At 34.7% G+C, this 16,801-nt stretch overlaps 1 protein-coding gene across 1 annotated transcript in view; it reads left to right on the forward strand.

Annotated features, from left to right (window-relative positions):
• The window catches only part of cntn4 (contactin 4), a 132,223-nt gene extending 119,733 nt beyond the window's left edge, over nucleotides 1–12,490 (forward strand). The window contains exons 13-22 of the mRNA XM_088916437.1: nucleotides 845–965; nucleotides 2,151–2,309; nucleotides 3,104–3,253; nucleotides 3,770–3,840; nucleotides 5,090–5,324; nucleotides 6,096–6,211; nucleotides 7,002–7,188; nucleotides 8,143–8,255; nucleotides 8,553–8,721; nucleotides 10,032–12,490. Coding sequence (XP_088772563.1) covers nucleotides 845–965; nucleotides 2,151–2,309; nucleotides 3,104–3,253; nucleotides 3,770–3,840; nucleotides 5,090–5,324; nucleotides 6,096–6,211; nucleotides 7,002–7,188; nucleotides 8,143–8,255; nucleotides 8,553–8,721; nucleotides 10,032–10,123 — 1,413 coding nt within the window. The 3' untranslated portion in view covers nucleotides 10,124–12,490. The remainder of the gene's footprint in view (nucleotides 1–844; nucleotides 966–2,150; nucleotides 2,310–3,103; nucleotides 3,254–3,769; nucleotides 3,841–5,089; nucleotides 5,325–6,095; nucleotides 6,212–7,001; nucleotides 7,189–8,142; nucleotides 8,256–8,552; nucleotides 8,722–10,031) is intronic.
• The last annotated feature ends 4,311 nt before the right edge of the window (nucleotides 12,491–16,801 follow it).

A 16,801-nucleotide genomic window follows, 5' to 3' on the forward strand; every position in this document is an offset into this window, starting at 1 on the left:
CAGAAATTACAATGGTTTGGGGATTTGCAACTGAAACCCTTAGTTGGGTTTTTCATTTTATTTGTATTGGAGAACTTAAGAATTTCAAGCATTTTAATCATAATTAGGTTTTCCATTGCCATAATAAATTATCCCCCTTTCCCATTAAATTCCTTTTATGCAATTCTTAATTGAAACCTCGTGAATCCTGTTAATCGTACTGCCTTGGCCAGGTTTAGTTTATTATTGCATTTGACACTCTTATGCTTTGCCCTGATTAAGAGAGGAGACAGATTGGTAACCAATATTAGAAATACAAAAGGGCAAATAAATGTTCTTTGAAAATATAAGTGTTGATACCACAGGACTCAAACTTTCTTTTACAATTTAATAATATAACTTAAGAACAGTCATCTTTCTGAGATCATTTGTGTACTGAACCTGTTAAAATGAATTAATCTACAGGTAATGCCAAGACACATACAGTACATTCCATATGCATACACTGTAGCAATTCAATTACTTGATGCAATGCAGTACAGAAATGCACATGTGAAATATGATTATTAAATAACTAATTATGGTTAACTTCAATATCTCTAAACTTAATGCATTACACTGCAAAGAATTAAGGACAAGCACATAATATTTATGGACAAATATATAAACAGCAACTGAGAATAAGCAATTTTGAATTGTTCTGAAAGCTACCATTATGTTATATCAAAAGCTTTGGTTTTCTGGTTTGTACAGTATGTAGTTTTTAAAGTTCTCTTTGTCCGTGGTGAAAAAAAAAGGGTTATGTGAAATAAACTACAAATACAAAATAATTCCATTTACATTTTCTCTTCGTTTCTGTTGTTAGCAGCACTCTGCAGGAGATATTATGATTCGAAATGTACAGCTGAGGGATTCTGGGAAATATACCTGCGTGGTGCAGACAAATGTTGACAGCATTTCTGCTGGGGCTGATCTTATTGTCAGAGGTAATGTATACATTTTATTTATATGTGTTTTTTGTGCCTGCTATTGTTTTTTGTACTTACAGAGAAGTACTGCTGAGACCACATACAAATCCTTTGCTGGCTTAGAAATGGACCACATACAGTATACTAGCTTTCAGTTTTGGGAAGTGGAAGAACAATTATTAAATATATTTCCAAAATTAATTAAATATATAGATTCAATATGTTGTCCATATGCCCTTTTTCATTCATCTTTAAGTTGTTTTATAAGGTCAGCAAGAATTATTGATCGTGTTGAATGGTCATTTTTTAATCCACAAAGTTACATATTCTGATTCTGTGATATAAATAGATCACTTAAAGAACATTATTAATTGTAATTGTTATTAATTGTTAGAAGTTTGAGGAATTTGTCAAAAACTGGTAGACAGTTATATCTCCCATATAATTTCGTTAAATGAATGAGAAATAGACTACTATAAATGCCAAATACAGTATATAACAGTCTTACCACCTTGAATTCTGTTATCATCCATACATTAAGCAAAGCTGGATCTTATCAATACTGACGTAGGGAACTTGTAAGGAAAACAAGATTGCTATGTAAGTGGTAGAACTGTATGTTGGTTCACCGGTTGGTGGTTCTCTTTGATCTGTAAATCCAAGTCAGTGCCCCAGTATGGTGATGAAGACATGGTGCTGTAGGAGGTTTTGTCCTATGGATTAGAGCTTAAACCAAGATTCCAACAATTTGTCAACAAAGATCTTTTGTCATTATTCATAAGAGTAAGGGTTTTATCCCCTTAATTTCTCGCTTCTTAACCTGATGTGCTCTGCGGTAAGCCTGTCGCTGCATAATGCCTGCTATGATTCACTTCGGTGGGGGCTACACTTGTTTAAAATGGGTCCCCACCTATAAAACACGATGCGATACTTTGAATTGTAAAGTCATAAAGATGTACACAATTATTTTTATTAATTATTATTATAGACAAACATGTAACACTTACCATCAGTTCTTTGTGAAACCTGCCAAAAGTGCTTTTACATTTACAAAGAAATATGAGCTGTAAATGGTTATGATTAATAATGTAATAAAACATATTTTACCAGCTGTATACATGGGCTGGAGGCATCAATTAATAATGAGAGCACTCTTCCGTATTTTTACAACTATTGTTAGCTTCACTGTTCTCTGTGTTTTAGGTCCACCGGGTCCACCAGAAAGCATAAGAGTAGAAGAAATCACTGATACGACAGCTGTGCTTTCCTGGAGGCCAGGCCCTGATAATCACAGTCCAATTACCATTTATACCATCCAGGCAAGAACTCCATTCTCTGTGGGCTGGCAGGCTGTCACAACAGGTAGGCACTAAATTTAGAAGGGCCTGAAACCAGCATTCACTAGATGTGACAAAGAAATTAGGTTCCTTCTTCCTTAAGGATGCTTTTTTTCATCCAAACTATACGCAACTAAATATAATAGAATAATTAAAATGATTGTACTCTGTTACCCTTTAAAATGTACATATAGTTTATAGTTGATATTCAGCCTGTTGTCAGAAATACCTTTATATTCCTGTTTAGTGTTTTGGGAACCTATCCAGCATACAAAGCACATGGACACTGTTACAGGGCAAACACACAATTTAGAGACACCAGTTAACCTAACAAGCATGTCTTTGGAAGGTGGCAGGAAACCAGGGCAGCTGGCAAAAGTCCACATAAACCCGAGAAAAATATGCAAACTGCACACAGAAGTACATCTTAATGGAAATCTTCTACTAAAATGTTTAGAAGTATACAAAGTATCATATATGCCATTATTTATTTTATTGTATCATAATTACAGCAATAATTTACATAATACAGTACTTGAATTGGAGGCTAACCTCACATAACAGGAATCCCTTTCTGTAACAGCAAGCATTTAGAATGACTGCTCCTGCCTAAGTCATCATGAGGCAAACTTTCAACTGCCTTGTAGTTTCTCTGCAACTAATGCATCTGTGTATTCTGTCCAGTTATATGTCTATATAAGTGCATATCGTGGCATTTTTTTAACGCTGAAGCACCTTCCTGCTTATCTTTTTCTTACATCGGTATTTCAATCAGAGTAGGGCCAGCCAGTAAGTGCATCTCTTGTGGTTTTTCCTCAGTTCCTGAAGTCATAGGAGGCAGACAATTGAGGGCCACAGTGGTAGACCTAAACCCATGGGTTGAGTATGAGTTCCGGGTGGTAGCCAGCAATGCTGTTGGGATTGGGGAACCAAGTAAACCTTCAAGAAAAGCAAGGAGTAAAGAGACCCGTGAGTTTTTTTTTCATTCACTAACTGATTTTGCTAGCTTGTTTGGGCTAAACAGTATTCAAAACATGTTGTTCCAGAGCCAGGATTGTTTTAATCATGAAGCAAAGCACCACAAATGAGTGTGTGCACATTTGTTTTATACTTTGCCTTGCTATTTTCAATGCAAATACCAAACCCTGTAGTTTTCAACATAACCATTTTCCCTAGTTCACTTATTTTGCATGGCTGCATAATCTGTGGGAAAGAAAACTGTTCATGAGTGCCCAGATAAATACTCTTCTGCAGCTGTACAGTACTTTCCTGCCTGACTTCTTCTGTTACACAGGAAGGTTATTCTCTATTTAAACCTGGGCCACTTCTGCATACACCAGTTGGTTTAAGTGTAGGCTGATTTGCCGTTATTCATACTGCACTTTAAACCTACTGTAAATTGATTATCTTTTTGAAGTGAGAATGAATAAAACAAAACTCAGCAGAGTTTAACAGAGGATTAAAAATAGGCTTCTCTTCTCCCAGTTCCGAAGGTCACCCCGTCTAATGTAAGTGGAGGTGGCGGCAGTCGCTCTGAATTAGTGATCACTTGGGAGGTAAGAAGACCACTGTATTATACTTTTACCCTTTGAATTAAAGCTAGACCCCATTATTCTCTGTAGATCTTGGCTTTTGTAGGATTAATAACTACAGTCAGACTTAATATATGGAGTTTCATTTTAAGGAAGGAGAAGCAATAAATGGTATTATCGCCCAAGGGGAGAGGAAAATGCCTCTGAGGTTTAATAATCTAATTAGACTGAATGGTTCTTCCAAAGTTACAAGCAACTTTCCAAAGGCCTTTTAGGCCTTTTTTTTCCTTTCAGTTTCCTTTTTTTTCAGCAGCCTCAATCATTTATCATGGATGGCAACTGAAAAGGGGGTTGCCGAAATTATTAATTCACAGCTGGTAGAAAAAATACCTCATTTTGAATAGGCAGAATTTGATCATGTAATTGGTGTATCCCATTAAACTGTAATTCCTTAGAAACACAAAATACATGTTTGTTGAGCCCACTATTTATACATAATTCATTTTAAACCGTTTTAACACACAGTGACTACTAAGGTAACAACAGAAACTCTTCTGTCAGCAGATGTTAGTGTGTGTGTTTGCATATGCTTTAAGCTTTTTTTCCCCCTCACCTACCAACACTTGAACTCCGTTGGGCCATTTAAGTCACATCAAATCAAGGATTCTGACAGTCTAGCAGGTCTGGGCAGTTAGCTGCCTTGAGAAGGATGGCCATGTTCGTTAAGAGTTTGTCACATTGGCAGCAAAATGCTAACTGGTGTCAACACTTGTTTTTCATCTATGCAATAGGATATAATGTACCCTTTCCATGTGGCAGTCCCTCTATTTAGCAATTAGAGGTTATACTAAGTGTAGGGAAGACTCCAACCTTTTGCAGGAGTTTTGGGAGCAAAATTCACTTCACCATTTAGTCATTTTAGATTTTATTATAAAAAGGACTTGTTACTGCACTTCACCTTCTGTTGCTCATAAGGAATATCTTTGTTGGATGTCCTAGGCAGGTGATTAAATACAAAAATAATTAATAAGAAAGGAAATGTTAAAATACGTAGGTCAATTTAAAAACAAAAGTATAGCTAGGTGTCCACAGGATTTAATGAGAGACCTTTCTGAGAAGCTGCCTGATGTTCCCTCAAATTGTGTAAAGATAAAACTGTCAAAAATAGTTGTATTGAATAGTTCAGATTTTCTGGATTAAAAGGGAATATGCAAATTAGTGGGAACCTTTTGGAGAATAAACCTGAAGTTAATGGCTGTTGTTTTTCACACAGCCTGTTCCTGAAGAGTTGCAGAATGGGAGAGAGTTCGGCTACGTTGTTGCCTTCAGACCACTAGGAGCTACAAGCTGGATGAAGGCAGTAGTGCCTTCTGCTGATGCCTCAAAATATGTTTTCAAAGATGAAAGCATGCCACCATTATCACCTTTTGAAGTTAAAGTGGGAGTTTACAATAGCAAAGGAGAAGGTCCCTTTGGATCCACAACCACCATATTCTCTGCAGAAGAAGGTACTGTAGCTGAACATCTTTTAAATAAAACTATCTGAAAGCACACAGTTTACAGCATGGGCAGTAAACTCTTGATCTACTTTCATATTACAGAAAGTTATTATGTACATACTGTAACATCTGCAAAAGTAGTAATTGAGTTTCTAATAGTTTTCCCTCTTTTGTGGCAACTTGTTCAGAAATTCAATTATCAGTATCATGTTACCTAATACCCTGTAAATCTATACAAGTACCTTGATATACATTAATCATTCACATTTAGTACTTACTGTATATTGTAATTAACCATAGAAACGGTGCAGTCATTGCTAAACCATTACAAGCATTTTCCATGTCTATATAAATTTATGATTTAACTGACTTTGCACATGCTGTTGTTTTCTTTGAAAATTAACACACATTATGTCAATGTATAATGTATTTATTAATGTTTCAAAACCAATTATCTCGCTGTAGTTGTGTTTTTTTTCCCATTTTAACAAGAACCCTATAGTGGCATAACTGCAGATTAATTTCTTGATCTTTAAAATTACATCCTTTTTCTCAATTAAATCATGTATTATAAACAGCAGTGATCTTGTTTTAAATTGATAGCTTTCTTCTTTTGTAAAAAAAAAATTGTACGTTTGTCCTTTCATGAATCTTTCCCTTATCATTTATTTTGGATCATCCAAACTAAAACTGATCCGTGATCAAACAGATGATCAGCTGTCTTGTAGGGTTGACTGAGCCCGACAGTGTTTTTTATTCATTATTGTTATTTTAACCTAGAACCCGGCAGAGCTCCAAACAAAGTGAGAGCGAAGAGCCTGTCTGCTTATGAAATTGAAGTTTCCTGGAAACCTATCCCCTGGAACACAAACAGAAGAAGAGTTTTGGGATATGAGGTAAGAACGAAGTGGTGCATAACAGCCATCTTCATGCAGTTAACTGCATTATCTAGTGAACGTCGCCATGTAGCTACATGTCTCTGTGTGAGAGAGATGTGCCATAAGGCTCTGCTAATAATGGAAACTAATAATTGAGTACCAGAGGAAACATTATGTCTTATTCTGTTTCATAATTTATGGGACTCAGTGGTTTCTTCTGTTTATACAGCAGGAATTTGAAGTACCAGCTGATTATGTATTTTCGAGCGTAGCATCTAATTGAGTAAAAATGTACAGTAGGTTGACTCTATTGGCATATTGGAGAGCGATACACTTCATCAAGAGACAAAATATTGAGTTCAGTCTCCAAAGACTGTTGGCTAAAAGTAGGGGAGGCTTTCTTTAATGTAATTGCTTTTTAATAGAGTACAGTACATCTAAATTGAAAGATTCAATCTGTGAGGCACTGTGGTAGTTATGTACAAAATAATAGTTATGTTGCTCAGTAATCAAATATATATTTTCTGTGGTTTATTAAACATAAGTGATTAGATATATCCAGGTAAATAGCCAATAAATTACAATCTTTCTTGTAAATATTTTTTCTTCATTGTATTGACGTCTTCATGCACAATGACACACAGTGATACACAAGGATATCATGACTGTCATGGGCATTGTAGAACTCTCATAATTCTGGCAACATATATGAACAACGTATATGACATGGGTCTAAACATTTGGTAATTATAGGAATTACTCTAATACAAATCTGTTAAAATACTACTTCTGCTAACTTTCTTTATAGCTGAGATGCTGGGCAAGCAAAGAAAAGGAGGAGACAGCGAGGGTTGTGAGGACGCAGGGAAACAGAACATCTGAGGTTATCCGTGGATTGAAAGGAAACACTCTGTATTACATTACTGTGCAAGCTTACAGCACAGCAGGAGTGGGACCAAGCAGCAATATTGTGAATGTGACCACCAGAAAACCACGTGAGTGTCTGCTTTGCGATTGTTTTTCACATCTCAATAATGAAAATGTGCTTTTTTCCCCAAGTGTGGGAACCACTGCTTCTTAACGGAAACAAAGATGGTGCCATTGACTCCATTTAATTTAGATTTTGTGACAAATCTAATTCCACAAACCAAACACAGCCGTACTTAAATCTTTTTCATTTTTTTTATAAAGTGGTCCCAGTGGACCTCTCTCTCCATTTTCTGTGTTGTATCTCAAAACTAATGAATTGCTCTTCATGCCCTTAACTTAGATTCCTGCTTTGAACATAGCACTAAATGATTTATAAATCGAAAAAATTAATCTTCTTACCAAATCAGAACTATTTGAATTAACTTAAGCAATGACATGTATCATAGTAACATGAATGCAGGTATGGGTTTGCAGAATTTCTGAATGTTACAGATAGAATTACTACACAATGCCAGTTGTGTTTTGAAAGACTAAAAAACATTTAAAATATAGATTGATTAAATAATTAAATGAAAACTCCAGCAGGTCTCTACCAGTTGCAGAAACAAGATTAACTTGCGTAGTTTATTTTTTTCGCTTGCTTCTATTATCATTTTGTAGAATATGCTATTAAAGTGGGGATATGAAAAGACATTCAGGTTTTTTTTAATGTTTATTAAATGCAGAAACTGGGAAAAGAATCTGTATTGCCAGGAATTGTCTGTATAGCTCCAGGACTCTATTAGCCAAGCTGAAGATGCCAGAAAACATGACTCTACCCCCAGAATTTTGTTGTTAGAGTAGTTGTCAAAGGGGTTCTGAATTCAGTGTAACCTTATAGTCATATGGATGTCATCAATTTAACTATGATTGTGGTGATGACATTGATTCAGTAACAACTTCTCAAAATATAACTCAATATGTTTTCCATTATTATTTTATTATGCATTTTCAGTAAAATAGGTTTTGCTGTTTTTCAGCACCTAGTCAACCACCTTTGAAAGTTATGTGGATTACGTTAAACTCCAAAGTCATATTAAACTGGGAACATGTTAAAGCTCTAGAGAATGAATCAGAAGTCACAGGATATAAGGTAAGCTGGTGCTATTATAGTTTTCTTTTATTACTTGCTTTTTTCATAAAATAGATTCCTCTCAAAGCCAGGTATATAGTTTATGTTGTTTCACATTGTACTCTGTACATCTCATATAATTCAGCTACAATTGGAGGGCGCATATCCTACAGATCAAAGATTAACACATCATTCATAACACACATCTGCATGTTAGGTTTGCTTGTTACAGTGCGTAATTTTATCTTCTCTGAATTGCTCAGTATTTCATTTTGTCTTGAACTTTTCAACAGTTAAAATTTGCTCCTTAACTTTTAGGTGCTATACAAATGCAACAAACAAAGCAGCACCAATGTTGTAGAAACTAATACAACATCCGTGGAACTTTCATTGCCTAGTGATGAAGAGTATATCATACAAATCAAGCCTTTTAGTGATGGAGGTGAAGGGAGGAGCAGCAAGCAGATAACTATTCCCAGAATATCAGGTAAATTGTTCTGATACCAGAATTAAGTTACTGTCCAGATCTTTACTCTTGAGCACCAGCGAATGCAGTCCAGTAGATCAGATCTTAGTTCCTGGTTCTGGTGTACTGCTGATTCTACACCACATTTTCATTCATGCTCAGGATTCAATTACGGACTCTAATTAAATGGGAACTGCAACACTATTTTTATATTTTAGGGTTAGAAAGAAGGAGCATTGATGAGTGCATTTCAAACCACAATTGACATCACAAAATAGACAACATTTCCAGGTATGCACAGCAATTCTGTGCAATTTAGAACGAGGCAACTGCACTTCCAGTAAGGTGAAGCGGCCCTATTACATTGTATACTAGCAAGTTTGTGAATGCATCCCTTTTAATCCAATAGAAATATCGCTCTCAACTTTGAGATGTTTTGTTCAACAAATACAACTCACTTGTTAACTCTGCATGCAAATCAAGTTAAAACATTTCTGGAGTGTACTTATTCACTCATCCAAGGCATTACATCAGTTATTACGGTGACTAGTGAACAGGAAGGGCCACTTCACCTTGCAGTTCTCATAAAATTTTGCTCTTGCCTGTGGTGAGACCAGGGGTTTGCGACAATTTGATGACTATGCAGTTGTTCCACAAAGTTCACAGAGTTTTTGTGCTTATTTCAGGAGTTTGTAAAATTTTGCGACACCGTCAATGAATTTATTTTGTTACTGAGATTTAATAACCGGTCTGTGAAATTGGGACTGCAGTTCTTCTTTAACCACTTCACTTGAACTCTTTGCTTGAATAGACTTTTGTCTTCACATTTTGGCATCCAATGTATCCAGCTATATGTCTGTTTTTATGAAGAAAGTTGCCACTGCCCAGTTTTCCCTCATATTGATTCAGAGAATAAATTTCAATACCTTATCAAACCACTCTTAATGGCTTAATAGTTAATGCTGTACACACATAGTTAAGCATATCACTTCATCACAAGTATCCAAAAAGATAATTTGGTAATTGTCAATTGTCGGCAAATGCTCCTATTTAAACTAAGTTAAAACACTGTAAAACATATGAGTATTGCTTTGTAGTGCTTTTTCCTATTTTTACTAGAAACACATTTGCCTGTTATATTTTCTCTAATGAATATAACTACTTTTTTATGAAAAAATGTCTTTTTTTATTCACCGTTCTTTCCTAACTTGTTGAAGTTAACTTCTCAAAATTTGCACATCAGTCTCAGTTAATAAGGTTTTATATTGTGGCTGTTTGTTCAACCTATCTTCACAAGTATAACCAAAATGGTCTCTTTTCTCTGCTTACAGGTCCAAAAGCCATTGGTTCAGCTTCCAAAGTCTCCACTTTATCAGCACTAAGTACAATAGCACTCTCCTTCACAGCGAGATCAACATTATGACAAAAATATACAGTGGACTTTGCATTTAATGAGGAGGTGGCATTATAAAGACTCATAAATGTACTTAAACTACCAACTAATCTTGCTGATCTACATAGGTCCTATGTTTAGACTTCAAACAAAGTACCACAAAACTGAAAAACCTTCAAATTTAATCTTGAGTTTCCATGCAGAACCTGAAATGCACTGAAACATCTTTAATATGTTCTTACCAAAGCAGCTTTCATAAAATGTTCTTATATGCATATTTTGTATGACTTATTTAGCTTTTTATAGATTTAATTAAATAAATTGAGAGGGAGGTTTCCTTTTTCACTCTCTTGGAGCAGCTGTTGTGTAAACAGCAAACAGCTGCCCAGTGTAAGTAAGGATAACTTTCTCTGTATAGTAAGTGCTTAGAAGTTTGATTGTTACTCATTGAATACCCAAAGCTGCCTGTCACTGTTTTGGAAATGCCATGATCCACCTATTACAGTGTTTTACAGTGTGCAAGAAAAGTACGTTAACTATTCCAGTGTCACCAACAGGTGACTAGATATAGTTGAAATTACCTTCCATAAAAAGCCCCATTGCAAAACTATGTAGGTATTATATTCAAGTGCAGATCAATGAGAATCTCTGCCTGCGCTGAAAGGATGCCTTGTCCTCAGATGCCTAAAACGCTTTAATAATTTCTAAAGACTTTAAAAATAGTCTTGCATTGTACTCTGAGTGTTTTCTACTGGGTAGATGAAAGTTGACTATGGTATATTGATAGCTACCATTATGTGTGGTAGCTGTGCATGTGAGTTGAGTATTTAATTTAAGTTTGACTATGTTTGCAAAATTAAAAGGAGCTAACACATTGCAATTATGGCATTTACTATAAGAAGCATGAACATTGACTAATTTAAGATTTCCCCACTTTATTTCATCTATCTATATACTGTATGAAGATGTCTTCAGAGGAGAAAAAATGTTTTTTTCTCAGTGTGCTATTTCTTCTGTACAAGTCAAAAGTGTTTACTGTACACAAGGGAAAAAATGTACTTCATCAGTTTAATTTATTTCAAGTTCCAAGACTCTACATCTTTAACCTGTTCTTGGGTAGCTCCTAAAAGAAAAATAGCTCTTTTACTGATCATTTGTAAAGCAAATGAAATGCATTCATTTTTCCTAATGGTGAAAGGAAAGAATACTTCACTCTTCTCTGCACTTCCATTTTCTTCAATTTCATTAAGCATTGCGATACATTTATCACAAACTGCCATGTTCACAGCCAAGCTGCCTGTTTGAATGTTTTCTTAATACAAGTGAAGTGGTGATCCCATTGTTTTTGCTTTTTTTTCTCTTGAAGCTGGTGGTATCTGTTTAAAACCAGGCCCTACATAGTGTTTAGGTTCTTTCTTTGCTTTTTGTATACTGAAACTGGTATCCTCAGGATCTTTTAGAGCCTTAACTTGCACAGAAAGAAAAATGCATCATTATTATTATTTTGTTTTTATGTTTTTGAAACTACAGCAAGTTAATGGACATGGGATGTCGCGACGTTGACTGGCATTATTTATTGGCACAGTACACTGTAGATGAACTGTACAGGTCAGCATTAACGTATTGTGTAGACTACTTACACCATACTTATAGAGCTGAGGTTCAGTGGTGAGTCATGTATACAGTAAGTATAAAACAACACCATATATTTTACATCTGATAACATTATGGGTTTTCTACCTGCAGAATTCAAAGATAATAAAATGCTGCTGGGTTTCTCTTTCTTTCCAATTTGTTGTATGATGAGGTATGAGACTGGTACAGTATGTACAGTAACTTGTTTTTTGGTGAAGTACAGGTAGTGTTTAGGACCCAAAGCAACACAATTTAGGGTATAATAACTGTTAGAAAACATATATAAATATAATATATATGTTGAGGTCTAGGAAAATGTGTAATGTACCTTTTGTATTCTTCAGATAATGAATATAGAAAGAACTTTATATTAAAAGGAAAACTTTCTTATAGTCTAATTTCCTGTGTTTATATGTAAAAATGCATTTCTTTTTTAAATGTTTCATACTGTAAGTAAATCTTATTCCGCATGAAAGTATCAGCTTTTCTTTCTTCCATTTTGTTGATCAATTGAAAGCTGAGGTTTCTACATTTGAATTCAGGTGGCAGGGTAGAATTGGGAAAATACTGTTAGATTCTGACTTTTTTGTCCTGCAGGCTAAGGCCAAAAATGCCTTCCACTCTTTATTAAGTATCTTGGAAAGTACCCTTGCTCTCTTCTAGTAGTGTATTGGAACTTTTACTATCAAAGGTCTAATTAATGTATTTTTTTTAATCTTCTAATAATTGAGTTACTGAATAAATATCAATCATTTTTAAACATGTTTTCCATTTGTTTTGCTCACTGTGTTTCTGAGTGGGGTTCCTGTGTGGTACATCTGGCACAAGAGGTCACAGGCTGAGCTGTACAGTCTAGTCCTCACCAGTGAGAATACAAGATATCATTAGACAACTGTGACCCGGATTTGCCAAGCAGCAGTGCAAAGCTGACCTAATTCTCCCCATAGGCACTGTGGTATTTGCAGCATGAAAAATGGCAAATGTGTCTGACAAGTGCATATTGTGCAGGAAATCATGCACAGTTCTCAACCAGTGGTTTCCTATATGAGATTGTGTTTCAAATTAAAACCATGCAGCATAAACTGTGTTTCTATGCTGGAAAATACACATTTTGGAAAAACACTGGGCTAAGGCACCAAATATATTAGTCTATAAATAGTCATATATGTGTGGTAACATGCTTTTACTTAGCTATACTTTTTTAAAGAATTTACCCAGAGTATGTAGTATTTATTTTTAAGAAAGTATAAATAAGTACCCTAGTGTAAATGGAAATTTTAAAGTATGGTCTTTATATACATTCATCCTGCATTGATAACATTCTCCATTTTTCAAAAAGTGATTCAGTAATAACTGGTGGACAATAATGAGAAATGGGAAGTGAAGTTAAGAAATTGTGAAATAGATCACTTGGTTAATTATAAAAGAAACAGAAATAGGACTACATTCACTATGCCTGTTCAACTAAAGATACAGTACCTTGGTTAGATTTTCAATATTTTCAAGATATCTGATGTTACAGATATAAAACTACAACTGGTACTTTTGGATCAGAATACATTGATACATTATGAGTGCAGTATATGTTTTTTGGAAGAGAAAATTAAACATAGTGACAAAACCAGCCTTTTAAAAAACAAGTTTATCACAATCTGTACCATATATATATAACCTATATGTATGCATATACAGTATGTGTGTCTATTATACATTTTAATGTGCACAGTAGATTAAATACTTCACTCAGTGATAATATATGAAAACATCAATTTATTAATAGAAACATATTGATCCCACACTCAGCTCCAAAGAGAGAGAGAGATTGCAGCCCTCTCTACCTGGAATTCTGAATATTCTGTTTAGTTTTATTATGTATTAGGTAAGGCAAGATCATTGATATGGATTTTTGGCTGGTTAAATGTTTTTGATGTCTGTTTTTTTTAGTGCTGAGGCCCTGGGTTCAATCAGAATTGACCCTGGTGTCAGGGAGTACGTGTTTGTGTCTCTGTGAGCCCTGTGATAGAATAGTGTCCAGTCCTGGGTGTATCCTGTCTTGCGCCAATTTTTTGCTGGGATAGGCTCCAGCTCCTCTTGCAACACTTTACAAGATAAGTGAATTGGAAAATGGATGATTATCCATGACTGACTATGCTACACTCAAGTGACTGTTGCATAAACACTATATAACATCATTAGTGAGCAAGTTAATTGGTTAATTGGTGATGAGGTGATTAAGCTACCAAAAACACTAGCCTTTGCTCCAGTGAGAGCTCTCTCATACCATGGAACTTCCAGCAAGTTGGTGAACAGTGGATGTTCAGAGGAGTGCATGCCCTTTTGGCTTATCTGCTAAAAAGATTTTCACACGAAGCTGAGCTTTTAAATACTAGAAAATACAACATTTCTGTCATTTACAACAATTTCTTTTGATATCTGTTTTTAACATACAATGTGTTACATAGCACGAATCCTTCCTATTTTTTTATACCTTCTTCAATTGGATATCCTTTCGTCTTTGGACTGGGGCTTCTAAAAACTTTGGACTAGAAACTGGAGGTGGCAGGCCTGCACCAAACTCCTTTAAGGTACGTGAGACTCAAACACTGTTTTAGTTTTTGAATCACAATTTATCACTTTAGTTAGACTTTACGATTTTGGTAAGTACCTGCTTTTTTGTCTAAAGTTGCAGTAAGAAACTATTGTAGTCTTTTTATAGTATTGTAGTTTTGATGATTCACAGTATTTCTTTTTTCTTTTTAATGGCGGTTGTAAATACTTAATGGTTCACAGACAGACAGCTTGGCATTTAAGGTTGTTTGGTGGCTTTGGGTGATGGCTGAATTATGAGAAAAAATTGCAAAACTACTGTCGCGGGTCTGGAGGGGAGAACAAATGTGTTCTTTACATCCCAGGTTATACAGATATTAAAGTCTTATTTTACTGAATTTGTTTTTGAGTCTTTATAACTTCTGTTACATTACACATTCCTGTCAAATCAGAAACAATATGCTCCTCTAAGAAATATTGCAGAAAAGGATAAGTTGTTGCTTTGTTAAGTTTTGCAGTATACAGTAAATAATACATGTACTAATGATATAATTGAAATACAGCAAAAACAAAACAAATGTAATAGTATGCAGGAAATGTTTGTTAATTTGCCTTATTGTTGACCTAAATGGTACAGTAGTGAGCTCAGAAACATAGCTTTTCATTTCAGATAATGGCCTTTTGTAGAAAGAAATCCACCCAAATCTTAGGTTAGCCAGGTAAATCTATAACAAAAAGCACATATTTAATATTGTAAAAATCAGTAGTACATGCTGCGTATGATGTAAAATAGATACAAGTTGATTTTCTTTGTATATATGTACTGTACTACAGGGAATACCTAGGGCTGTATTATAAGAACAACAGTATACTTCTAATTTATTGCAGTGAGTAAAATTTGTTTTTATTTAATAAACCTAGCAGTAAAACTCAGTATGTTATTATTTAGCAAGGGCAGTATCCCCATTTATTGTGCTTCTACCTGCTTGTATCTTTGTCTTCACAAAGTCCACATGAAATCAGAATACCACATAAGGAGTAGTTTCACAAACCTTTTTCAGCCATGGTAGTCCAGGGGTAGTGATAATTAAGATCAGGGAAACCACAATAAAATGTAGAAACTCAAAAGTTACATTTTAATTTACTGAACATAACTTGGTTACATTTAAGCAAACCTAAATGCCAAATAAAATAGGCAAAGCAGCTAAATGAAAGCAATCTTGTCAATAGAACCCACAGAGATAGTGCTACTAAATTATGAAAACTGCAAATTTTAAAGGCGACGGCTATTAATACACAAATGAGCAAGATAAGATTTTTTTATTATGCCACAGCGCCAATCTGTTGACCAAAATAGTACACAGTATTCTAAATGATGTCTTACTTGTGCAGTACAGTTTAAGCATAACATCACTAGATTGATTCAAATTTAATGCTTTTAACTTTATACTGTATGTTAACATTGTTTGCTTTATGTAATGTCCTAAGCAAAAGGCTTTAATAATTAAGTGTATAAATCAAAATGATCGTTCAAGCTTTATATTCAGATGATTTTTACTTTGAAAAATACATTTTAAAGTATGTTTCTGGTATTATTAAATAAATCCCAATGGTAATTTGTATATTCTACATTATACCGTAGTTATAAACTCTACTGATAATTCATTTCTGGAGTGCATGCTGTTGCTGAATGCAAGTGTTTTACAGTTTACAGAATATTTAATATATAACATTCATAAAAAAAACTTCATAAAGTTTATTATAAATTCCCTAAATGTAATAAATTCATGCAATTACTGTGGAAAACATTCCAGAGTTACAAACAGAGTTCATAGATATGTCCATAGTGGATTACCTTTAAGATTTTCCACTGTAAATTTATTTAGGTAATAATTAAAAATTTATTTGTGTTATGTAAGGCTTTTCATCCCAAAGGATCTCAAAGTACTCTATGCAAAATAATAATCTGCTTCATCAATCACAGAAGTGCTACACCCACCTGGTGACACGCAGCAGCCATACTGTGCCAGCAGTCCCACTAAACTTCAGGTAAAGAAATGAGAAAAATGCTTCACTAATTGAATTAAGGGGGGAATCTGGATTTGCTGTGTTGTACATGATGAGGTTAAAAACCCCTACTCATCTGAAGCACTGGAAGTCCTATATCGGAGTGTCTTTGGTATGTGTTTCAGTCTATCACTTCAAATTTTGGCAATCACATAATTTTACTGTGTGTGTGTCTGTTTGAAATCCCCTACATTTTATTTAAAAGTACTTTAAAATCCACTGTACTCTGCATTGCTTATCATCATTCTTATATTACCAGATTATTTATTTATAAGGAAGAGAAATCTGAACTAGATGGTTACATAGGCATACAAAAGAAAACTTACTGTTAATTCACAGCTGTATCCACTTGTGACATTGAACTGCTTTTGCACCCAAACTGTGTCTGAGACAAATAGTTGCAGTACTGGGAACAATTTGATGGCTCTTTCAAATTTCTGTATGATAAGTTTATACTCT

This window comes from Atractosteus spatula, chromosome 5, assembly GCF_055471065.1.
Source record: "Atractosteus spatula isolate fAtrSpa1 chromosome 5, fAtrSpa1.hap1, whole genome shotgun sequence".
NCBI classification, from domain to species: Eukaryota; Metazoa; Chordata; class Actinopteri; order Semionotiformes; family Lepisosteidae; genus Atractosteus; species Atractosteus spatula.